The sequence below is a fragment of the Aethalodelphis obliquidens genome, unplaced genomic scaffold (assembly GCF_003676395.1).
Source record: "Aethalodelphis obliquidens isolate GAN/ISIS:26980383/991018 unplaced genomic scaffold, ASM367639v1 scaffold6, whole genome shotgun sequence".
NCBI classification, from domain to species: Eukaryota; Metazoa; Chordata; class Mammalia; order Artiodactyla; family Delphinidae; genus Aethalodelphis; species Aethalodelphis obliquidens.
The window spans coordinates 42,701,816-42,728,527 of NW_020837950.1; the positions used below are offsets into that span (position 1 = coordinate 42,701,816).

The 26,712-nt window shown below is 37.9% G+C and overlaps 1 protein-coding gene across 3 annotated transcripts in view; it reads right to left on the reverse strand.

Annotated features, from left to right (window-relative positions):
* Positions 1–909: 909 nt before the first annotated feature.
* Positions 910–26,712, reverse strand: part of TBCK (TBC1 domain containing kinase) — a 236,088-nt gene continuing 210,285 nt past the window's right edge. For 2 of the 3 annotated variants that reach the window (XM_027103446.1, XM_027103447.1), the window contains exon 26: positions 3,739–7,403. In XM_027103446.1, coding sequence (XP_026959247.1) covers positions 7,293–7,403 — 111 coding nt within the window. In that variant the 3' untranslated portion in view covers positions 3,739–7,292. Of the gene's footprint in view, positions 3,207–3,738; positions 7,404–26,712 lie in introns of those variants that run through there. The other variant, XR_003432228.1, reaches the window with a different exon arrangement.

Below are 26,712 nucleotides of genomic sequence, written 5' to 3' on the forward strand. Positions count from 1 at the left end.
GAAGGGAGATAAAACTGAAGGGAAGAGTGGATTTGAAATAAACTTAATCTCTGTCATCTAAGTGTAGATGGCTATTGGCAAAGCTGAAACTGCCAGATTTTATCAAGAGAGAATTTAGATTATTCTTAAAAGAGGGTATTTTAAGTTGGTAAAACTGGGTTAGGGGAAGGGTAGTATAGAAAACAAAGAGAAATCTGAAAGGATCTTGGATAAAACTTAACTTAGCAGAAATGGTTGCTTTTAATCAAACAGTAGCAAGTGTGTAGTGTACAATCTGACCACTGTTCATAGTCTTCCCTTTCGTGTATATTGTATAACAGGACCACATGTATGGATTGTAAGAGTAATTATTATTTGTGTCAAAATTTCTTATTTGAAAACAACATGGTAGATAAAAATTTTGGCTTGATAGTTTTACAGAACAATTAGGACTTTTTTAAAACACTTTTTCCTTTTACAAAATGCTTTTCCATGAGCTTCAGCATAAGCCTGGGAGACAGGCTGGATCACTATTATCCGTGTTTCATACATGAGGAACTAGAGCCTTAGAGAGCCTAAGTGAATCACACAGGGACACACTGAGGGCCACTGGAGAGGCCAGAAGTTTCCAGGCTTTCTTACTCTTGGTCTCCTCTTCTATGCTCCTTCTAATCTGTGGTTTCTTAAGGGAGAGGAAAACTCTCTTCTTTCTCCTCTTTCTGAAACATGCATAGTTTTTCTCTGGGTGGTCTTTTGACAATTTACTCTTCATGTGAGTAAAGAGTACTCACATGAAGAGTAAATGAGTAAATGGGAGTAAATGAGAGTAAAAGAGTAAATGAGATCTTAAGACATATTTCTTATTCTCAAGGTGTCTGGAGGTTAAATCCTGACAGGGGAGATTGGGAGGCCCTGCTCTGAGGATGGCTACGGAGGTTGAGCTTCCTAAACAGTGCTGCAGGAAGCGGGATTTACCATGATTCTGGTGGGCTTAAGGGTACTTAGTGTTGTGAAAGGAAAGATCCTTGAGAAAGTTCAACCCTTCTCTCAACCATGAGCACTAAACAATTGGCAGCCAACCTGAAAGCCCAGCCCACAGTTCTTCCTCATTCCAGCCTTCCAAGATCTGGTTTAAACAAAAATACACATGCTGCGTGAGGGGCAGGGCATCATGGAGGAGTTAAGGTTTTACCTGCCTTTGAGATAGCTGAATCACTCATGTGCTCTCATGGGGCAACAAAAACATGACCCGGAGCCAAGATTTATCAGGTCAAGGGTCTATGTTGGGAATGACAGCCTTTAGAGCTGCCAGTGGGACCCTTTGGTAATTTTTATACAACTAATTTGTATAAAAATTTAATTTAGCATTTTGTTTAGATCCTAAAAATCATCTTTTTATTCTAGCTGGTAAGTAATAATATCCTAATAAAATTTCAATCAGGCTTTACAATAAATGCCTAGCACCTAGTTAATGTCCTAGGCAGGACAAGGTAATGAAGAGGGCTAAATAATTGCAACAATTAATTTCCTCATTAATTTATTCTTTTTGATTTAATAGAATTAATTTAGCTGACAATAATGAACTTCAATATGAATTTTTATGTTATTTCACTTAATCAAAATGGGCAGTTTTAAATTCACTTGAGTGTCATACAATTAATTATTTATAAGGCACTTAATATAGTCAGCTTCTGCTTGAGCTATTGTCCTCTTACGGGATAGTTTCTGTACAAGTATGTAAAATCTTGCTTTATGTAAGTTATATAAGTCACCACTGAAATTTTAAAATAGCTGTTATATTGCTGCATAAGATTCATGTTAAAATGACATTTCCAGAATTTATGCTGAAATGAGTGGGTTAAGATGTAAATTATTTATTAAAAATCATCTCCTGTAAATTATTTCATTCATTTACACATAAACACTTTAAAAAACTATGTGATTTACAAGTAAACATATTTTGGAATATGTGCTTAAATGCCTAATCAGCACATTTCATGCCCAATAAGTTTTGTAAAACATTAGTTAACCAGCAACCAGATAAATATCTATAGGTATATTTATTTCTGAACTAGTTCTTCTGAACCAGTCCTTCTCTATTACCTGGGATGCTGTTAGACTTAATCCCATTAGGATTCATATTAGTTCATTTAATATAAAAAGTGGGAGGGCTATTTTTAAAAATTACCTTGTTACCAGGAAAACACTCACCTCATGCCTCTTTTTAGGCATCAAATGTTGGCATAAATCAAGACTACCTGACATCAATAATAAGGCATGTTGATATGAAAAAAAATTCTTGTTACAAACTAAACATAGATAAACCACAATTTAGGGGGACTATACGGTCATTTTTGTAGTAGCCCCAAAGTAGGGTTGAAAAACTTTTTAACACTAATCAGCCTCTATCAGATTAATTCAAGAAAGTACATAACTCAAACTAACCTCCTAGCTCTGAATCAATATTTTATAACTCTTTTTTTCTACACCGAGGTAAATGGATCGATCAGTGGAAATGGATTCTTCCTGTTTCCACTAGTTGCTCAGGGTGGGCCTTCATGCCAAGGCAAATCTCAGGAAGTCTTCTGCAGAGAGTCATGCTAGGGCAGATGGACAGGGGTGGATAACACTTCTGGGACAAGAACCTCCTTTGTAAACAGGAATCAGGCTCTGAATAAGGAGTTAAAATGGTCACACTGAGCACTGCATTAGATGCTTTATCCTGTAATCTTGTATACATAATTAACGATGATTTGTGAGTGCAGAGATTGTTTTTAATCCTCATTACCCATTAAAAAAAAGATTCTCTTTCTTGGTTGTGCATTAGTATGCAAATGTCCCCCCCCCCCCCCCCCGCACCGTGTCATTTGGCCTCAATCCAGTGGTCATATTCCTCACATGCCTTTCAGGTCCTTAATGACCCTATATGGAGTCCATGGTGATGAATGCAAGGTACATGGGATTATTAATGATCTTAACGGTAATTTTAGAAAAGATATGATATCTAACAAGTAATAAATTATCAGGATTGTTTATCTTAGGCATAAAAGTAATTTGTTTTTAGGTTAGCAAGTGACCTAACTGACCTCTGTTTCTTCTCTTGTATGATTAATAGACCTAGAAACTAGCTAACCACCTCGTCTCCTTGTTAGTCCCCCTCTTCGGCTTTCCACACTTGACTGGGAGGCTGATACAAGGACTTTTTTCCAATTCTTCGAGCCTGGTGCCTGGCAAAGACATAGAAGACAAAGGTTAAAGGCCAACTTTGACCCGATGTACCAAGGACTTGACTGTAGACAGAAACAATGTCCGCCCACATCAGCAGGCGGACTCTCAACCACTGCGCCACCAGGGAAGCCCTGTAACAGTTTCTAAAAAGAATGGTAGGCCATGTAATGTTTTTCAAAAAGTCACAGATACAGGGTTTCCCTGGTGGCGCAGTGGCTAACAATCCACCTGCCAATGCAGGGGTCACGGGTTCGAGCCCTGGTCCGGGAAGATCCCACATACCGCGGAACAACTCAGCCTGTGCGCCACAACTACTGAGCCTGCGCTCTAGAGCCCATGAGCCACAACTACTGAGCTCGCGTGCCACAGCTACTGAAGCCCGCGTGCCTAGAGCCTGTGCTCTGCAACAAGAAAAACCACTTCAATGAGAAGCCCGTGCACCACAACGAAGAGCAGCCTCCACTCGCTGCAACTAGATAAAGCCACGCGCAGCAGTGAAGACCCAATGCAGCCAAAAATAAATAAATAAAATAAATTTATAATAAAAAATAAATTTATAAAAAGTCACAGATACATGTAAAGACAGTATTAGTTTCAAAAGTTGAATCTTTTAGTATGGCAGGAAGCAATATTTAGAATCTGATCTAATGCTTTAAGTGCTCTTGCTATAGCTCCAAGATTAGTCTTAAGCCAAGGCAGGACAGTGTTTACATCTCCACCACACAGAGGATTAATATATATCAAGGAATGCTGGCAATACTGTACCTTGGTACCCATTCATGCATTGCTTATTGGTCACCATGAGCATTAGACCAGAATGGTATTACTGAAATGCTGCAAACAATGCAAACTAAAAATGAGTCCTCTGAAAGGGATGAGAAAGGATATCAAAGAATGTCTATTAGACCTATTTTACTATTCTTTTTAAATTTAGCATTTCTATGTTTTGGGAAAGGGATGCAACTAGCTTAGCTTATTCTGTTGTTGGAAGTTATTTGCTCCAATTTTTAGGATTATAGAATTTCAGAGTTGGGTAGAATATTCGAGATCCTTTCTTCACTGCGTGAATTGAGATTTCCATTTATTTATGTATCATCAGGTACCAGATAAGTTTGGCACTTGAAAAATTACCTGGGTTTTTTCTATTCATATAAAATATCTAAGCTAGAGATTCAATTCAGTTTTACGTTTATCAAGCATCTCCAGTGTACTGGGTTGCTGAAGATAACAAGAGGTATAAATTATGGACTCTGACTTTAAAGGGAGCTCATATTTTAAAAATAGGGGTTCCAAATGTGAACAGATAATTGCAAAATGATGCAATAAGTCTGTTATTGGAAGTATGAATGGAATGCTTTGATAGACTTGAGGCTCTTAATGCAGTACGGGGAAGTCAGAGAAGACTGCAGAATATGCTACTGGTGCTGGATTATGAAGCATTTATAAATGTGTGTGTGTGTGTGTGTGTGTGTGTGTGTGTGTGTGTGTGTGTCTATGGGGCTGGTGGTGGTAGCAAGGGCATTCCAGGCAGAGGGAAGAGACTGCTGAAACAAACAGTGTTGACAGTGACGGTGTAGGAGTCAATAATATATTAAAAAGGACCTCTACAAAGGTTTAATTCAACAAACAGGTGTTGAGGTCAACTTTGTTGAAATCATCTGCCATTGAATAACATGCCCTTCATGTAGACATGGCAGTGACTGTATGCTCTTTCTTATTTTACTGTTGAGAATATTACATATTATTCGTAATTTCAATGTTTAAAAAAGCTTCCATTTTTTTTCAAAATAAGCCTAAATGTATCAAGTTTTAAGAAAGACCAATTGCAAAATTGTGATGGAGGTTGGCTACTGTTATCTGCTCCCACAGCTCTCCTCACAACACTCAGGTCTTCACCCTCTCTCATTACCTACCACTCCATTCAGTTCAAATCTCTGCTGCTCCATCTTTCTCTGCTTTCTCAGGAAGGCAAAGTTAAGACTCAGAACCATTCCTTCCAAAAGATCATCAGTGCTGCGCTATGATTATGAAATCAAATAAGTCATCAAAGATTGAAGGAAAGGGCAGGAGGACTTATTTTCCTAACCAGGGAAGATAATGGCCCAAAAATGATGTTAGAGAAATCATGGTAAAATTTTCTTTTCTCATTAATTCTCACATTTTTACTTTGTATATTATGTAAAGATCACAGAATTATGTAACCACTGATTATGTCAGAGTCTTGTAAGTAGTAGGTATTCAAAATGTATTTGGTGAATGACTGAATATAACTTAATTGAGCAAAACAAACAAAATAACACGGCTGCTGGGATAACTTGATAGCCACATGCAAGAATGAAGTTGGATACTTACCTCACTCCATATACAAAAATTAAATTAAAGACCTTGGGAGGGGTCAATGGGGAATGACTGCTAATAGGTACAGGATTTCCTTTTTGGGTTTTGAAAATGTTCTGAAATTAGATAGTGATGATTGCACAGTGTTGTGAATCTACTAAAAAACATGAATTGTACATTTTAAAAGGGTGAATTTTAAAGTATATCACTGTATCTGAATAAAAAAATAGATGCCCAAAACACCCAAAACAAACAGCAACAATAAAACCATAGTTAAGAAAGTTTCATTGAGGCTGTCATTGAAATGTTCTACCTAGGCAGTCCTAACATTGAAGAAGAATATAAGTTAAAGATGAAAGAACATGTTTTAGTTAAAACAAAACTGAAAATAGTAAAAAAGATGTACTGTATTTTAATAATGCTAAGATGCATATTTTTTCACATTTCTGAAATGGAAATGAATCTTATAATTGCTGGTGTGTCACAGTTTATTTGGCTGCTTTTTTTTCTTTCTTCATGGTACATAAAATTGTGATATATCTTAGCTTCAGTGAAATGCTTAATTTTTTGAATAATGTGACAGAGGCTGCCAGTTGTCCCTCAATGTTTTCTCCTCTTCTCACACAGTAATAAAATTTTTTAACTGGGTAAGTGGCTGCCCAGCCAAAACTGTATTCCAGATTGTCTTGATAGCTAGTTGTGGCCACATGTGTAAGTTCTGGTGAGTGGTATGTACGCAGAATATATGCACCTTCTGGTTTGTGCCCTTAAAAAGAAGGAGTGTGCCCTCCCTTCTCTCCTTCTCTTCTTTTTTTCCTCCCTCCCTACTTTTTCCTTCTCTCTCTCTTTTTTTTCCTCCCTCCTCCTTCATTCCTTTCCTTCTAAATTGTAGATATCATGGTGGGAGCTAACAGCCATCTTGATCTATGAGATAGAAACTAAGTGTTGAGGGTGGTAAAGAATGAGAACAGACACCTGAGTACTTAATGCTAATGAAACCAATACACTAGCCCTAGATTGACTATGCAGACTTTTATGTGAGAGACAAATAAAGTTCTAGCTTGTCTAAGTCACTCTTATTTTGGGTGTCTCAGCTACAGGAGCTGAAAAATATTCTATATAATATGAATGGTTTCTGACTTTCATTTTTCTTGAAGTAAACTGTTATTACTTTCTCCAAAGGGTTAAATTCTGCTCCTTCTAAACACACACACACACACACACACACACACACACACACACACACACACACATCTGGGCCCAAAATGAGTTACCAAATATAGCATTTACTTATAAGGAATGTATTGTGAATAGCTTTTCAGTTTTCATTATCATGGAAGGATGATTTCAGATCACATTCAGTCTATACTTCTAAAGAATACCTTTGTTAGGGCTGTCTGTTCAATGCAATGGAAGACAGACTTTTCAGTGTAACTGAGACTTCTTGATGATGCTAAATGTGCCTCGTCAGTTGAATTCTTCTGGCTTTGCGTTGGTGTGGTAAAAATACATGATTGGATTTCATTGTTAAGAAAATTCTTTCAGCAATACATGTACAGTCAAGTTTGTTGCCTGGATAGCTGAACATTTCGGTCATGAGATTAAAAAAAAAATGTCTCATGACAAAACTTGAAATGGAAATGTAACCATCTGGAAGTCTAGTTCTGCCTTAGAGTGGCAAGGCTGTGAAGAGCTGTGCTGCCGGGGGTGATGCCACTCTGTCCTTTTGACAGCCAGACTCTTGTTCTTCATATTTGAGGAGATGGGACAGTGAGGAGGCCTGTTGGCTTGAGCTTATTAATGCCACCATCTAGAATACAGATTCTCGGATATTTCATCTTCACAAGATGAGCCGCAAACTGAAAAAAAAGGGACAAATTTATAAAGGATACATAAAATTGATATATCTCCAATCCCATTTTTTTCTTAAGCTGTGATAGACAAATGATGATGATGTTATTACTGCTGTCACTGTTCTATCAACAAATCATTTAGATTTTAATATAAATTAAATCCCTCTTTTCAAACATATTTATGCTATGGGATAAATGTCTCTTTTTAATTCTCTCGTAAACTTGTTTGAATAGGCAATAAATATACTTGGTAAACAATTCAAACAATATAAAAGGGTATACCATGAGACTATACAGGTAAATTCCTCCTACCTCTGTTCTCCGTCTCCCTCTCCAGAGAACAGTAATATTCCTATTTTTCATATATCCTTCCAGTGAGAGTCAAAACATTCATTGAACAATTTTTACAGTATTTTCAACATATTAGTTATTGCAATTACATGCACAATATCCCAGTGAGAGTTCAAAACATTCATTGAACAATTTTTACAGTATTTTCAACATATTAGTTATTGCAATTACATGCACAATATCCCAGAGAAGGCCCATGAACTGGTTCTAACATGTTTTTGGAGCAACTGCAATGAACAGTTTGAGACCATAAATTTGGAATAAATTTGAAGGACTGCTCCAAGATGTCTTCTAGATGCCTAGCAAAGCAGGACTTTGAATAATTATCAAGACATATACATTTCTCTCTGACTTGCCCATGTCTACTTATCCAGGATCATTGATTATCTTTCTCTACTCCTTTACGATGAAGCAGTCCTGGACTGTAATCAATCCCCTGACAGATGGGATCACTTTAGGATTCAGAGTCTTTTTTGGTTGTGCACTGTCTGTTGGAAACATGCTCCATTTCCCACCAACTCCTGGTCCCCTGTTTTAGTTTCTCCTCACAAACAACCCCCAACCCCGACCTGCCTAATTTCTACTTACTTCCTTACTCAGGCAATTCCTTGTTTAGGAGCTAAGTTTCCACTAGGGGGCCCTCTTTTCAGGCCCCCAGATTTTTGGTGCAAATCTCTACCTTTGGTTTACCACATTTATTTAAATTGCCCATTTAAGAGCCTGCTTCCTCTAGCAAACTGTAAACTCCTCTAGGACAGTGAGAGTGTTGTTTCTTTTTTTCTTTTTAACATCTTTATTGGAGTATAATTGCTTTACAATGTTGTGTTAGTTTCTGCTGTATAACAAAGTGAATCAGCTATATGCATACGTATATCCCCATATCCCCTCCCTCTTGCGTCTCCCTCCCACCCTCCCAGGTGGTCACAAAGCACCGAGCTGATCTCCCTGTGCTATGTGGCTGCTTCCCACTAGCTGTCTATTTTACATTTGGTAGTGCATATATGTCCATGCCACTCTCTCACTTTGTCCCAGCTTACCCTTCCCCCTCCCTGTGTCCTCAACTCCATTCTCTACATCTGCATCTTTATTCCTGCCCTGCCCCTAGGTTCATAAGAATCATTTTTTTTTTTTTTTTAGATTCCATATATATGTGTTAGCATACGGTATTTGTCTTTCTCTTTCTGACTTACTTCACTCTGTATGACAGACTCTAGGTCCATCCACCTTACTATAAATAACTCAGTTTCATTTCTTCTTATGGCTGAGTAATATTGCATTGTATAAATGTGCCACATCTTCTTTATCCAGTCATCTGTCAATGGACACTTAGGTTGCTTCCATGTCCTGGCTATTGTAAATAGAGCTGCAGTGAACATTGTGGTACATGACTCTTTTGAATTATGGTTTTCTCAGGGTATATGCCCAGCAGTGGGATTGCTGGGTCATATGGTAGTTCTATTTTTAGTTTTTTAAGGAACCTCCATAATGTTCTCCATAGTGGCTGTATCAATTTATATTCCCACCAACAGTGCAAGAGGGTTCCCTTTTCTACACACCCTCTCCAGCTTTTATTGTTTGTAGATTTTTTTTTTTTTTTTTTGCGGTACGCGGGCCTCTCACTGTTGTGGCCTCTCCCACTGAGGAGCACAGGCTCCGGACGCGCAGGCTCAGCGGCCATGGCTCACGGGCCTAGCCGCTCCGCAGCATGTGGGATCCTCCCGGACTGGGGCACGAACCCGTGTCCCCTGCATCGGCAGGTGGACTCTCAACCACAGCGCCACCAGGGAAGCCCTGTTTGTAGATTTTATGATGATGGCCATTCTGACCGGTGTGAAGTGATACCTCATTGTAGTTTTGATTTGCATTCCTCTAATGATTAGTGATGTTCAGCATCTTTTCATGTGTTTGTTGGCAATCTGTATATCTTCTTTGGAGAAATGTCTATTTAGGTCTTCTGCCCATTTTTGGGCTGGGTTGTTTGTTTTTTTGAGATTGAGCTTCATGAGCTGCTTATATATTTTGGAGATTAATCCTTTGTCAGTTGCTCCATTTGCAAATATTTTCTCCCATTCTGAGGGTTGCCTTTTCGTCTTGTTCATGGTTTCTTTCACTGTGCAAAAGCTTTTAAGTGTCATTAGGTCCCATTTGTTTATTTTTGTTTTAATTTCCATTTCTCTAGGAGGTGGGTCAAAGAGGATCTTGCTGTGATTTATGTCATAGAGTGTTCTGCCTATGTTTTCCTCTAAGAGTTTGATAGTGTCTGGCCTTACATTTAGGTCTTTAATCCATTTTGAGTTTATTTTTGTATATGGTGTTAGGAAGTGTTCTAATTTCATTCTTTTACATGTACCTGTCCAGTTTTCCCAGCACCACTTATTGAAGAGGCTGTCTTTCCTCCATTGTATACCCTTGCCTCCTTTATCAAAGATAAGGTGACCATATGTGTGTGGGTTTATCTCTAGGCCTTCTATCCTGCTCCATTGATCTATATTTCTGTTTTTGTGCCAGTACCATACTGTCTTGATTACTGTAGCTCTGTAGTATAGTCTGAAGTCAGGGAGACTGATTCCTCCAGCTCCATTTTTCTTCCTCAAGATTGCTTTGGCTATTTGGGGTCTTTTGTGTTTCCATACAAATTGTGCAATTTTTTTTTTCTAGTTCTGTGAAAAATGCCGTTGGTAGTTTGATAGGGATTGCATAGAATCTGTAGATTGCTTTGGGTAGTATAGTCCCTAGTGCCCGGCACATGGCAGGGGCTCAATATATGCCTATTGGTCTCAACTAAACTATGGTAAAGGACAAATACCCAAGGGCAAAAGGGTAAGAAGTAGAGGTAAAGTAAAGAAAGTTTTCTTTAGCTCTCTGGCCATTCTCTGTCTATAGGTGGTGTCCTATTCCTCCCCCTTGGATGTTTGTGTCCTCATGTTTTTCTCATTTACTTTATCATAACCTGATCTCAGATCCTTCAAGAAAAATGGCTAATACCTGCTCACAGTGCTACTGCCTCTTGGAAGTATTTGAAGCTTAATATTGGTGAAGTCTCAAGCGAGCAGTCTAGACTCTATAGGTTCAAAAGAATCAGCTGAGTTGTTTGGTCAGGATAACTTCAAGGCGTCACTCAGAGATTCTGTTTATTGAGCTGCGGCTCAGGAATGTGTTTTTTGTTTTTGTTTTTCAACAAACACCATTAGATGATTCTAACGCAGGTCTGTGGACAATATTTTGAAAAATACTATCTTAAGCCCAAGGATAAAGATATCAGTAAGTAGGTGAAATATTGGGTTGGCCAAAAAGTTCATTTGGTCTTTTTCCGTAAGATGGCTCTAGTAGAACTTAGTTGCTTTTAATGTCACTTGAAACAATTTTGTTAGACTGTACTGTGACAGCTTTCATAGAAGCGTGCATTTAAAAAAAAGCTTATCAAAACTGGTGAATTTTTGTGTAGCCATTTTAATATTGAAGATGGAAGAAAAAAGCAACATTTTCGGCATATTATGCTTTATTATTTCAAGAAAGGTTAAAAACGCAACTGAAACGCAAAAAAAGATTTGTGCAGCATATGGAGAAGATGCTGTGACTGATCGAATGTGTCAAAAGTGGTTTGCGAAGTTTCGTGCTGGAGATTTCTCACTGGACAATGCTCCACGGTTGGGTAGACAGGTGGAAGTTGATAGCGATCAAATCGAGACATTGAGAACACTGAGCATTATACCATGAGGGAGATAGCTGACATACTCAAAATATCCAAATCAAGCACTGAAAATCATCTGCACCAGCTTGGTTATATGAATCGCTTTGATGTTTAGGTTCTACATAAGTTAAGTGAAAAAAACCTTTCTTGACCATATTTCCGCATGCGATTCTCTGCTGAAATGTAATGAAAATGTTCTGTTTTTAAAACAAATTGTGATGGGCGATGAAAAGTGGATACTGCACAATAACGTGGAATGGAAGAGATCGTGGGGCAAGCGAAATGAACCACCACCAACCACACCAAAGGCCGGTCTTCATCCAAAGAAGGTGATGTTGTATATATGGTGGGATTGGAAGGGAGTCCTCTATTATGAGCTCCTTCCAGAAAACCAAACGATTAATTCCAACAAGTACTGCTCTCAATTAGACCAACTGAAAGCAGCACTCAACGAAAAGCATCCAGAACTAGTCAACAGAAAACGCATAATCTTCCATCAGGATAATGCAAGACTGCGTTTTTTTTATTTGCCTTCACCATTTTCCAGCTCAGCAGCAGCCTACTGCTACTAAATGTAGCCTACTGCTACATTTATTTCGGTCTTTACAAAATTCTCTTAACGGAAAAAATTTCGATTCCCTGGAAGACTGTAAAAGGCACCTGGACCAGTTCTTTGCTCAAAAAGATGAAAAGTTTTGGGACGATGGAATTATAAAGTTGCCTGAAAAATGGCAGAAGGTAGTGGAACAAAATGGTGAATACATTGTTCAATAAAGTTCTTGGTGAAAATGAAAAATTTTTCTTTTATTTTTACGTATAAACCAAAGGAACTTTTTGGCCAACCCATAGATGTTGTTGGACTCAGATCTTAGCAATTTTCAAAACAACTAACAGAAAACGAACTCAGTACTGCTGACCCCACTTAACTTTTCCACAATTCTCTGCAATAGCTTAAGAGAGATTCAAATGCTGTTCATGTTTTAGAGCATAAGCTCTTTTAGAGCCACTGAGGATATCCTTAATAGTAATTAATGTTGAAGAGAAATAGTGTGCTGTATTTCAAAAGGTATCAAGTGAGCTAGAGTGCAAAGTGAGCTGATCTTCATCCTGTGCTTCTTGCTTATTTCTCTTTCAACCAGTCCTTAAGAACAGAGGCACCAGATTCACCTGTCCCAAGTCACATGTGCAGGCAGCACAGTCTCTGGTACTATATGATTACTAAAACATCTTGGCTTCATTCTCCCACATGCAGCAATACAATTACCATTTAGGTGGAAATTCTAAGATAAACATATCATTACTCAAAAGGGCTTGTGGATAAGCAGTCTTAGCGTTCAGTACTTTCAAAACACTACAGAAGTCAGAAAATGAGTAAGAAAGGACTTACTGTACATTTACCTAATCTCTCTTAAACTATGCTGTAGAGTTGGAAAGAGCTCCCACTGTTATTGTAAGGAGGGACATAACAAGTAGGCTGCTACTGAGCTGGAAAATGGTGAAGGCAAAGCAGGCAGAACAGAGCATTTTAGAACAATCAGGCTGCTGTGATGTGGGAGGTCTAAGAAGAAAAGCAGAAATGGAGTACAAGGAGATGGCAAGTGTTCAGGTGCCTTGAAATGAAGCAAGCCTGTGCTTAAGTAAAGAAAAAGAGCAAGTGTTGAATTTTCAGGTTAAGATTATGAGTTCTGCTCCTCCAATCCTCTGCTTGTGGTTCCAATTATCCATGTTACATATTGGCCCCTAACAGTGAAGCCACGACAGCATCTTTCCACTCCTACCATGGAAAGAGCTCTTCTCCATCTATTCATTCATTTGTTCATTCACTTATCAATCAAACATTTCACTGAATTCCTACTAAGTACCAGGCACTGTTTCAGTTTTTGCAGTGCTTACAGTTCAGTGGAGGAGACAGCAGCAAACAATATTAAGCAGTATGGCTATTACAAACACAAAAGTTCAAGGTACTCCTGAATTTAACAGGGGTTAGGGGGCTGTTGCCCTCTCCCCATTCCTCTTTCATTAGTAATACCTGGAGGGAATGAGAACCCAGAAGTGATGGTCACTGTCGTTACACTGATCAGGTAGCGCTCTCTGAGTCTATAGCTTGACAGGTTAGGGAGGAAAGAAAGGGCTATGAATCCACTGTGTGAAAAAAGCCATGTCACTTATGGAGAAGATATATTGTGGAACAGAGGAGAACCAGGCACACAGAGTTCAGGGTTTCTTCCATCTTTTACTTTCCATCTGGAATTGGCAGCTTTACTGAGTGAATAGACAGGGTACTGGACTTTGGTGATGAAGCGTCTGGTGTAGACTACAGCTGCAGCTTTGGGAGAGGCCTGACTTCAAACAGAAATCATAAACCTAGACTTACTGAATGACATCCTTGGTGGAAGTGGCAGGATATCATACTGGACCAGTGTTATGAAGCCATCAGAATCATCTAGGTGCTTTCAGTAAAACACTGATACCCAGGCCCACTCCACACCAGTAAGAAGTAGAGTTTCTTGGGATGAAGCTCCAGCAACATTTTTGTTTTTTTTCACCTATAATTCTAGGTGATTCTATTGTGTAGCCAGATTGAGGATTGCTTTATTACATAATGAGATTCATTTGCTGGTCAGGTTTGTCTGGGACTTCAAACTGTAATTTTTATAAGTATAGTACTGTGTGGAGAGCAAGTCACTTTGCACCAGAAGAGGCTGCCATGTTGTGGGGCTGGAATTTGTAAGACCAAGTCCTGCCTGGAGACAATGGGGCTCCTCAAACTGCACAACCAGTTAAGATCTAGCAGGCAACATCCTACATGGAGTTGGCAGAATCTGGTATTTGCTGGGATAGAATTTTGGGAACCACAGACTGCAGGGGCAGCTGCATTTCTTGTGGGAAGTACTCCCATTTGGAGAGGGCAAAGCTCTGGCATTTTTGTCATTCCTCTGGTTAGTGGGATCTGGTGGTGGTACTCGTTTCGAGGGCTTGGGTAGGCACACCTCAAATCATCACTGTCTGAAAGTGGCAGGCTCTTGTGGGTGCCACTCCATCTTGTTTTCTCTCTTTATCTTGCATCTGAGCTTGGACTCAGAGGCTGGCATGTTTGTTTAGAGGAAGTCACGTTCTACTGTAGCAGGAGAATGAGTGGAGGAAAGGGATTTTTGAACTGCCACAGAGTAGTGCATGTTAACTAAGGTCAAGAAATTAAAGCTGAGAACAGGTAAGATTTGTGAGGGGCACAGACCAGGATCATGTTGCTTCTCACTGGGTATCCTAGGACACAGTTTTGGGTGGAACGTATAGTAGCAGCAGGAAGCTAAGAAAACTGGGCTCCTCAAGATTCTGCAAGGAGCACATTGCAGACAATTAAGCACATTGCAAACAATTAATTGGCCTTGTGAGTTTTAAGTTCATACTGGGGACTGGACAATGGGCATGAATTGACCAACTCCCTGGTGAAGCTCAAGCTGAGAAGTCTCTCTCTTCCATTTATTTGTCCATTCCTTTCCCTGACAAATAATGCTAAATTTGGGGTAATATTTAAAAAGTGAAATATCACTTTTGGTTGGGTATGAAACTGAATAAGGGAACTGGCAATTAACCTGTAATGAGCAACTGTAGCAATTTCATTTTCTTGGTTTTATGGATGTGAAACTGATGCTATGCTAGTTTTATGTGTCCTCTTGATCCTCTGGAATGCTGAAAATATGGTGCACATTTAATATTTCTGGCACCGTGTGGTTGGAGCTAGGCTGACACTTTATGCATATTATGTACCTATTTCTAAGAGTTTGGCTGGACAACTCAGATAAACATATTTGAGATGAGAAGTAAGATATGGGGTGATTTCTCCATCTGGAGTAGTACAGTGTGGCCTTAAATATAACTCAAGGCCTGTCTTGTCCTGATTACTTAAGAGATTTCTGGAGTCATTAATAAATGTCTTGATCATTTTAACTGCCCAACTCAGTGATCCCAGTTAGAAACATAAGAGCTGTGACAAGGATTCGCAGGAAAGAGGTAGAAATGATTTAACTAATACTCCACTGATCTCTTCCCTCAATTATACAATAATTTTACAATGTCATTTTTTGTTTTGTTCCTTATTATGTTCCTCCCATAACTGAGAAAAGTATTCTGTCTCCTGCTAGTTTTCTGTACCCAGATATTTTATAATTAACACATTGACATTTATTTTCTTAAGAGTACTATATACGTTTATTTTTATAAATAAACTACATAAGAAAACCCTTGCACTTTGTTGGTGGGAATGTAAATTGCTGCAGCCATTATGGAAAACAGTATGGACATTCCTCCAAAAACTAAAAACAGAATTACCATATGACCCAGAAATCCCACTTCTGGGAATGTATCCAAAGGAAATGAAATCTGGATCTTGAAGAGGCATCTGCATTCTCATGTTCATTGCAGCACTATTTACAATAGCCAAGACATGGAAACAACCTAAATGTCCATCAATGGATGAATAGATAAAGAAGATGTGGTACATATATACAATGGAATACTACTCAGCCATAAAAAAGAACAAAATAACGCCATTTGCAGCAACATAGAAGCAACTAGAGATTTTCATACTAAGTGAAGTCAGAAAGAGAAAGAAAAATATCATATGATATCACTTATATGTGGAATCTAAAATATGACACAAATGAACCTATCTATGAAACAGAATCACGAACATAGAAAACAGACTGGTGGTTGCCAAGGGGGAGGGGTTTGGGACAGGGATGGACTGGGAGGTTGGCGTTAGTAGATGTAAGCTTTTCTATATAGAATGGATAAACAACAAGGTCCTACTGTATAGCATAGAGAACTATACTCAATATCCTATGATAAACCATAATGGAAAAAAATATTTAAAAAAAAGAATGTAGGGTTTCCCTGGTGGCGCAGTGGTTGAGAGTCTGCCTGCCGATGCAGGGGACACGGGTTCGTGCCCCGTTCTGGGAAGATCCCATATGCCGCGGAGTGGCTAGGCCTGTGAGCCATGGCTGCTGAGCCTGCGCGTCCGGAGCCTGTGCTCCGCAACGGGAGAGGCCACAACAGTGAGAGGCCCGCGTACAGCAAAAAAAAAAAAAAAAGAATGTATATATATGTTTAACTGAATCACTTTGCTGTACAGCAGTAATTAACACAACATTGTAAATCAACTATACTTCAATTAAAAAAAAAAAGAAACAACCTAAATGTGCACTGACAGATAATGGATGAAGAAAATGTTGTGTATATATACAATGGATTATTAGTCAACCTTAAAAAAGGAAATCCTGCCATTTGTTATACATGGGTGAACCTGGAGGACATATGCTAAGTGAAATAAGCCACAGACATAAAAACAAATATGTATGATTTCACTTACATGTGTAATCAAAAATAGTCAAGTTCATAGAAGCAGAGGTAGAATGGTGGTTGCCAGGGGTGAAGGGGTCAATGGGAGGACATGAGCAGATGTTGGTCAAAGGGTACAAAGTTTCAGTTGTGCAAGATGAATAAGTTCTGGAGATCTAATGTACAGCATGGTGACTAGTTACTATATATAGCAAGTATAACAATGCCTCATTGTATACTTGAAATTTGCTAAGAAAAAAAAAGAAAAAAAATGGTGAAGTGATGGATATGTTAATTGGCTTGATTTTGGTGATCATTTCATAATGTATACATATATAAAAACATCAAGATGTATACTTTTAATATATACAATTCTTCTGTATCAATTATACCTCATTAACAGTGAAAAAAAAAGGAGTGCTATAAAAGGTGTGAAGTCAATTTTCACAGTATTAACATCTAATAACAATTAGGCAGTGGCTACCTTACTTTCTTATTTCACTCACAGAAGTAAAATCAGCTGGAAGGCAAAACCAAGAAGGTGAACACAAGGCCAGTAATCATCTTACACCTTACCAAAGGCACTTGTGACAAGGAGCAAAACAGGTAATTCCAGGGTATTACTCTAGCATGTTATATACTGGAATATGGTTAATTATGCAGTAAGAAAAAAAATGGGAGAGTTTACAAAAACAGAGATTATATGGTCTAAGCGTTCTGGTCCATGTTTATTTGAGAGAGAACTATCCTAATGGTGTCTGGGATATTCAGAATCCATGCTATGGTGTGTATTAGTCTTCTATTCTTGGAACTAATCTTTGGGGATTAGGAAATGGGATAGTGTAAAGATTTCATCTTAAAAAACATTTTTTATAGTTTGTGTTCTATAAGGGGACATATACATAATTGTAGCGCACTAACTCAATGTGTTTAAAATTTAAAAGACATTTTAAAAAAGTCTTTGAAAGTTATCAATATAAAAAACATTTATACAAAAAAGTAATGATGAAGTTTATAAATATAGAAATAATAAACTTTGTGTGATAATTTTAATATAGAAGGCCACAGAGTAGTCAGATCAGAGACCATGTCCTCAGTCCATTTCCACAGTTAAGGAACTGAAGTAGATGAAGAATATGAAGATAACGCAGTGAAAGTTTCACTTTCTATTCTTGGCCTCCATGCTTGTTTCTTAGTAAGTTGCAGTGCTATTCTCTCAATGAGTTCGGTAATTTTGAGTGGTATGTGGGCCACTCAAGGGGTATATGAGAAAAAGAGAAGTTAATATTTTCATGTGCAATTATAAAGTTCTCTTCTTTGTCTCTTCTATTTTACCGTCTTATATATAATTCTAACAAAATCCCATGAGGAGTAAAGGAAAGGAAAATAATTTTAATGTTTTAAAGTATACACTTTAAATAGAAACGGCAAGGAAAATAAATATTTCCCAAAGTCACATGATGTCAGCATAAGTCAATGCAACTTCTGCTCCATTGTTTGCTTTGTTTACATCTCAATAACAGATATTTTTTTCCTCACATGTCCAAATGATATTTTCCTTTCCTTTCTCTTCCATTTTCCTTTGATCTCTTGTTTTCTTTGTTGATCTCCTCTACCAATCACTGGCACTAAAGCAAATTTTTCTTATTTATGAGCTATTCTGTAATGGAGACAATGGATTTTTACAATTTTTTGAAACAAATGTAAGTTGTATCTTTTAATGGTCTTTCGACAATCTCTTGTTCAGGTTATCACCTGGAATTTGTTTCCTTTCCTAAAATAATACATTTATAAGTTTTTAAATTTAGTTATGGTAAAGAAAAACCCTACATCTTTTTTAAAAATTAATTTTTACTGGAGTATAGTTGCTTTACAATGTTGTGTTAGTGTCTGCTGTACAGCAAAGTGAATCAGCTATACGTATACATATATCCCCTCTTTTTTGGATTTCCTTCCCATTTAGGTCACCACAGAGCATTGAGTAGAGTTCCCTGTGCTATGCAGTAGGTTTTCATTAGTTATCTATTTTATACATAGTAGTGTATATATGCCAATTCCTATCTCCCAATTCATCCCACCCCCTCCTTCCTCCCTTAGTATCCATACGTTTAAGAAAAACCCAACATCTTTTTGTTCTGTATTGTAGAATACTAACTGTTTATAAGTGGAAGGATTCTATAGATACCCATCTAGTTTTAAATCCCCTTTGAATTCCAGTCTGAACTTCTAAATGCTTGACTGACATTTTTTATACTGATGTCCCATTAGCACCTCAAACACAGTATGTCCAAAATTCATTACATTCTCTCCAAATTTACTTTATTTTTCTCTTTCTTATCTCTGTTAAAGGTATCAGCAACCTCCCCCCAAAACCAAAGGTGGAAACTTTAAGGTGATCTTTGAGTTAAAAAAAAAAAGTCCTTTGGCTCTATATTATTCAGTTAGGCACAAAGCTGTGTTAGTTCTGTGATTTGTCTTGGATCCATTTCCTCTTTTTCCATTGCTCTGCTCCTACTCCATTTTAGACCCCAATTACTCTTGAATTCGTTCCTAAGTGGTTCTTGCATTTTTAGTTTTTCCCTTTCCCTTTTACCTAGCACTCTGAGGCCTACATGGTAACATTATGGAAGACCCTTAGGAAATCCTGAGACTCCAGTAACTGCTGTGTAGAGATATTTTCTTTCCTAGGGCTATTGCCTTTAAGCAAGATGAGCCAAGATCTGTGGATCCCTTACAAGGAATAGCTTGTTTATCCATAGTCAGTAAGAACAATTTGTAGTACGTACCTAAAAACTCTTATTCAAAGTTTCATCTTGATAATATTAAGTCTAAAGTTTCTTCGAATTTTGAGAACGACAAAAGAAATTCTTCAATTTAGACTTACACTTGCCTATTCTTTACATAAATACATATATTTATTTATATTTAAGTTAAAGGTTAATGAGAAAGAAGGCTGTCCTTTAGTATCCCAAATAAAGGTAAGAGAAGATAGTGACAGGATGTTACCAGATGCCTTGAATCATATAATAAAAGCAGTGAGGCCATTTCTTGAGCCTCCTTTTGAAAGTTGCAGAGCTTTGGCTATCAGTCTCAGACAAACCCCTAGGTGTCATCTTCTCCCAGCAGCCGCATGAGCTTTGCTGACACTGGGGGCTTAGAAACTAGACAGTGGGAGATTGCAAGCTTGAGACAGAAGGTCAACTAAAGGTAGAATCTGGAAAGAATCTGGCACTGAAACAGATTGGGAATATAGGGAGAGTGAAATTCTTTAACTGGTCTCTGGTTCTTGGTGTTTTAAAATTTCGATTTCATTGGGATCAACTGCAAAAGAGATGGGAGACACTTTAAAAGTAATTTTCCAAATGACTTTCTAAAATACAGCTGATAGTGTCACTTTCCTTCTTTAAAACCTTTAATAGCTCCCCACTCCTAAAATGTAAACTCCCTAGCATAGCATTTAAGGCCCTCTATAACCAAAAGCTCCCCCTATCTTTCCAGCTTTATCTGTAGCTAAAATGCTCTTCAGAGAAGCCCTGTGCTTTCCAATCAGCCTGTGTTATTTCCTTTGCCGGGAATGCTGCCTCCTGACCATGGCCCTCCTCCCAACACTTTTTCTTACTGAAATCCTACCAATAATACAAGGTCTAGGTCTACTATCACCTTCTCCGTGAAGCTTTAGGAATCCTTCTGTTAACTGGAAGAAACTCCTTCCTTCTCATTGATTTTCTAAAACTTTAACTATAAATCTCAGAGCACATGACACATTCCACTTTGAATTTTAATTGGTTGTATCAGTCTTATATTCTTAACTAGATTGCAAGATTTATAAGGGCAAGGGACTGTTTTTCTCATTTCTGTTTCCTCATAATAGTTTCTATCATGTAGGCACTCAATGTTTGTCTTAAACTAGTAGTTGATATTAGCATTTTTTCTTTTATTTTCTTCTTCTTTTTACCAATTTCTATAAGTGCATTGTCTACTGCAAACTATTATTTTTCAGGTGTTCATTCTTAACTTAGTCATTAATTCAACCATCAGATATTTATTGAATGCTTGTTACTTGAAAGGCACAATGCTAGGGGCTGTGGGTACAATGAATACAATATAATCCCTGTCCTCAGTGAGCTTGGAGTTTAGTAGGAGATGCAGGTAAGTGGATAGGTGATTACAATGCCATTTGATAAATGCTACACAGAGCCATCATTTAAGGTTGTACAAATTGTGCCTTATATGAGAGAACCCAAAAAAGAGGTAAGTGGAGCATGAAATGTAGCCCCATCCTCTCTCCTTTCCAAGCTTTGCGCCCTTACATGGTGCTGTGTATCCCTAAACGAAGGATGGGTTTTTATCTAATGCACATAGAGACTCTGTATATGATAGCGGTCCCAATGCCACTATAAGAGTAAGTAAAAGATTTTCTATGAGCACTTGGGAAGGGTACTTAGTCCCAAACTTGAGGAGTTAAGAAAGAGTTCCATGAAGAAATGCTATATAAACATCTTTTCAAGACAAATGGGAGTTACCCAGGTGAACAGAAATGAGAAGAATGCTTCAAATAGAGACAAATACAAAGAGACAGCATTTAAGGAACTACAAGTAGTTAATTGTGGCTGGAATCTAAGAGCAGTGAGGGTGAGCTTGGAAAACAAAGCAGAGTCCAGATCATGAAGGGCCTCAAAAACCATGGTGAAGGTTTGTATTTTATTCTGAAGGCAATGGGAAGTCATAGAAGCATTCTGACAATGACCAGACTGACATTTCAAAAACCTCACTGGTTGTAGGGTAGAACTGGGGGAAGAAGGCTGTAGGCAAGGACAGTGGGAAGTTGCAGGAGGTCAGGCACGAGATACTGGTGATCTGAGTGAAGACAGTTGGGAAGTGGAGATGAGAGAATTTCAGACCTACTTAACAGCAAAGACAAACAATAATTTTCCATAAAGTTTTTTCCACCAGTCAAGATGGTGAGAAAATCCACTATTTCAATCAAACAGCCTGGGTGGTATGGATGAAAGTGTGGGAACTTCGTAGTTAGACAATACAGAGTTTGAATCAGGGTTCTACCACTGGTTAGCCGTGGGATCTTGGGTAAGTCACTTAGTCTTTTTGGCATTAGTTTCTTCACCTGTTAAATCTGAAACAACACACTTGAATAGTACACTTAAAGTGTTGTTGAGAGTTTTAAATTAGATATTATATCTGTAAGTGCTTGATTCATAGTAAATACTATAAAGCTAGTTTCCTCCTTTCCTCCTCTTTCCTTTCCCCAATTGATCCTTTAATAGGAGAGCCATTTACAACACCCTGAAATTGTATAGATACAAACTTAAAAAAGCAGAGTTGTCCCCAAATGGTATGTAAGGTAGGGCTTTTCAGTGTTAATGGTGAACTCTTTATGGCGAACTCTTTAACTAATGCTTTACAGTATTAATGGTGAACTCTTTACGTTGGAGCAGTTATTTATACTTGTGACTCTTACAGTTTACTGAGTCCTATATACTTTTGGCAATCAGAAGAAAGCTTATGAACCTATTCTCTAAAAATATATATATAGCACATATGTACAACACTTTACATATAATTTTAATTAATTCAAAGACCTTCTAAAATTCATGATGAGCTCTATTAAACATTTTCCTTTATGCTAATTCATTTAATTTTAAAATTTATGATAGTTGATAGTGACCTAGTATTTATGCATATGGCAAACTGGGATATTTCTGTAGATATACAGTTTAGTGTTTAACAATAGCTTATACTTTCAAATAAGTTCTCTTAAGAATGGCTATGTAGATGTTTTCTGAAAAGTTGACGTTAAAGAAATAGGAGAAAACATTTTAGCTAGGACATAAAAGTTTGTTTTTATGACATAAAAACATACTGGCTCATATTGAGGCAGGAGGTAGATGGGCCCTCAGGGCAAACGGTTTGAGTTCGTTCCCTGTGGACAGATGCTCTGAGATGGGAATAACAGGACAATTGAGAGAGAAGGCTGGGCCCTGCCTAGATAGCAAATAACGAGACCATAAATTCCTCATTCTCGAAGTCAGGAGGCCTGCCCAACTATACATGCGCAGAAAGCCTCCTTGGAGGTCAAAAGGGGAGTGATGTCAAGTGGCCAAATCTACCCATAGCCCTCTTTGGTAGAATCCATCTTAGCTAAGAGATGTGCAGGCACACATGGGAAAATCCTGAGATATACCAAATATGGACTTTGAACCAGGCAAATCAAGTAATTGGCCAAAGGAAACCCACATAAAAGTGATTCAAACTGCCACGAGGGTGTGACTCTCTCTCTGAGTCCGCCCGTGTGTCTATCCACATGTACTGTACTTCTTTTTTTCCTAATAAATATTTTACTTGTTTCACTACTTTCCATCTTTGTGGGAATTCTTTTTCTGCAAAGCCGTATGGCCAGGGCCCTGTCACTGACCACTGTGGCTAGGATTCGGTGCGCTCACTGCCGTGACCTGACCTCAATCACTGGCTGGGAACCGAAACCCTGCTTCAAGCCGCTGCAGGCCGAGGCCATCCAAGATCAATATTAGAGGATAAGCCTCTTCTGATAAAATGCCATCATCTAATAGTATCATGTATCAGGAGCTCTAATGAGCCTTGTGGTACATTTTCCTATGATCTGCGATATTTGCGACCAGAATTTCAGCAACAATCATTTATCCACTTCTGTTTACATTAGACAATTGAGAACTGTGTCCAAGCCACTGGTCAAATTACACACAATATACTGTGCTCTAAAAGGATGTATATAATAAAAATTCAGATTCAAAACAGTTAGGGCTGTGATGGATCACAGCCAAGTCCCAAACTTTGTAGGTCAAGAGGGAGAGTTACTATGGTTAGTTTCTTATTCAGTCACGAACATTCCTGTGGTAAGGAGTAATGAATTAAATGGTGGGCTGTGGAGGGCAGGATAGGTATACAGAATAACACGTATTAAGACAAATAACTTTTATCCTGTGACAGTTCATGAATATAGGTGCCAGAGCTCACAAGATTCAGATGATGTCTTGGCAGTTTTTCCTGAAAATTGGAAATGAGCTCCCTCTGCCTTTTAAAAAATTGCTTATACATAAAATACACCCAATAAACATGTTAAAAAAACAAAGTCTGGATTAGGTGTTTTAAGGCTCCCTTTACCACAACTCCTACACTGCTTTTTAATTCACACAACTTTTGAAAGGTTATGAGAATAGGGAATCTACGGGACAGGTTTTAGGTCATGGACCTTTTAAAGTAAGTTATCCTCCATCACTTAACAAATGTAGAGTTATATAGGAGAGTTTTCACTGTAACTTTTAAGCCTCATATGATGTCTACTGTGTTCAAGTTGCATTAATATCTAAAATGTTTCCTTATAATCTGATATAAAACCACAGACCAAAACATTTGCTGACAAGAAGGCAAGGGAAAAGTCAGGAAAAAGGTCAAGTTTAACCATACCCAGTACTTACAGGTATAACAAGACCAAGAAAGAATTCTTTGCATATTTGGAACTTATAAAGGAGATTCACTTCCTATTCTTTATCAAAATGCTTAAGATACAAATATAAAGAGGACTAATGTTTTTTGACAGGTAGACGATCTCATACAAAGTAGTTAAAAGTATTATATTAATCTGACAAACTAGGCAGATACTATCTGGAGCTAGAGAAATTTACTATAGGGATAACACACGTGCTGAATTGGTTTAAAGTGTTTTCAGAGTCATTTGGTCCCCTTTGAGCACACACCTGGCGTAGGATAACCTCAGATGCCTGAGGCCAAAAGCTAGGGGAAAAGCTTGAGCAAAAAGAGGAAGAAGACAGCTAGAGAGAGAAAAAGGGACTGGCAAAAGGTAAGGGCTACAAGTGATCATCACAGTATCACAAAACTTGGTTTAGCTTGGTTAAGGGATCCAGGAAGTAATGAGGCAAGACTAGAGGGTGGAAGCCTTCTCTTACCGCAGTACAAATTAACTTCCAACCTAACATCCGAAAGCCAAATAACCTTGGCCTCCAGGGAAATGTAAATGAACACAAATGGAGTATTATCTTATTTTTTAAAATAGCTGCAATGTTATGCCTTGCTTATTATAAACCTGATTATTTTCATTTGAAAACAGATGTCATATTTTAAATTTAATCCTTACATGCCAAGGGTAGAAAGCATCAGCTACTCACAATGTTTAGTCATAGAATTGCCACAAATATCATCTCTTGTGTAGGCTTCTGACTCAAATGTTATTCAGAAGTATTTATGTTCTGCTCTTTTGTTTTGTTTTTTCAGTTTTGCTTTGTTTTGTTTTAAAGAAAAGAATAATAACACACATGGCTTATTACTGCAACCGGCTCTTATGTTCTCAGATTTCTTCCAATGACAAAAGAAAAGCACTGATTTCATGCTGAGAATATAACATTTTAAGAGTAAGATGAGCTGTTCCTAATATTTTCCAAAGGGTTGTTGACAAGTCAAAGTGAAATGCAAAGATTCCTTCAATTTCTTTCTTAGATAATCTTTTGATGAGATACACTATCAGTGATGAAATGCTTGTGGTCTCATAACCACTAAATATAATCTAGATAGAGAGTAATTATTTTTGAAGTCTCATGTGTTTCAGTGACTAACATAGCATTATGATGTACTGCTGAAAGGACTCACTGAAAGTAAACACCATTTGGAGTTTCATTTTGCTCTGGTGAATGTTGTTGGTCATTTTCCTGTCTGAGACCCATCACTAGCTCAAGAGTTGGATCCTACTACATTACTTTCCCACAGCGGAGAAAATAGTATAACCCAATAACACTTTAAAGCATGCTGTTGTGCTAAATCATCATTCTCGCTAAATATAATTTACTTCTAGGAAAGAGGTGGATTCACCATCATGTTTTGTCAAGCCGAGATATATGTAACTTTGATCTTAGGTTGGTAGTAGGGCAGTGTGAGTAACAGTTGCTAGGAGTATCAAAACAAATCATACGTTTGCCCATAAATAATATTTGATTAATGCTAAAGATCAAAATTTCCTTTAAATCTGAGTAATCTGTTCAAGGAGATAACAATGAACTGTCCTCTGGGTTCATTTAATCCATGATATGGATGGTAGACTACCTCTGCCTCTCCCTATTGATCTGAATAGTTAAAACCTTAATTCTTAGATTTATACACTGCTCTCTGAGATTAATTCAGCAAGTTTCCCTTGTATGCCCAGGGAGTCTAATTCTAGTTGAGCAATTGAAGATGCAGTTTCTCATGTGAGTTTCAAAAAAGATGATTATCTCTGCAAGAAGACAAGAGTGAGACCTTGCCATGTTTTTCATTTAAATGTGACACAAAGCCTGAATGGACTTTATCCTTGTTTTGATGCAGAGGTCTTCCTACTCCCATAAACCCTAGCAACAGATGCAATCTGTATTTGTTTGGCTTGTCAAACTACACTTGACTATACAGCAGCAAGGATCAGCACAAAATCTAATCCACCCTTGGAACAATAGTATACATTTCAGAGACTAGGGACTCCACTCACCTGAGACTATCTAAATTTCCTTGATGCTGACATAACTTTGTTCACAAAATATCTGGATATGCTTGATTATATAATGCCTCACTGCTTTACTTAACCTGAAGGGTAAGGTGAATTAAAGATTAACTGACAAGTGAGATTTAGTAGGACTTAAGTCTGGTATGAAGACGCCTCTACATGGAATCCTAATTAAACTAAAATCTTCGTAGTCCTCCTTTTTTTGCCCTATTCTGGGGGGGAGCAATGTTTTATCCAGATAAGAAATGGCAGATTCTAAAAGTTTTTGATGTATTTAATGTGGGAGCTAGGCCCCAAACAAAAGTCTTATGAAGTGGTAATTGTAAAGAAGGCATCTCATAGCAAAAAGTCGCTAATCCGTTGTAATTACAGGAAAAATAGTTAATGAATACATAATT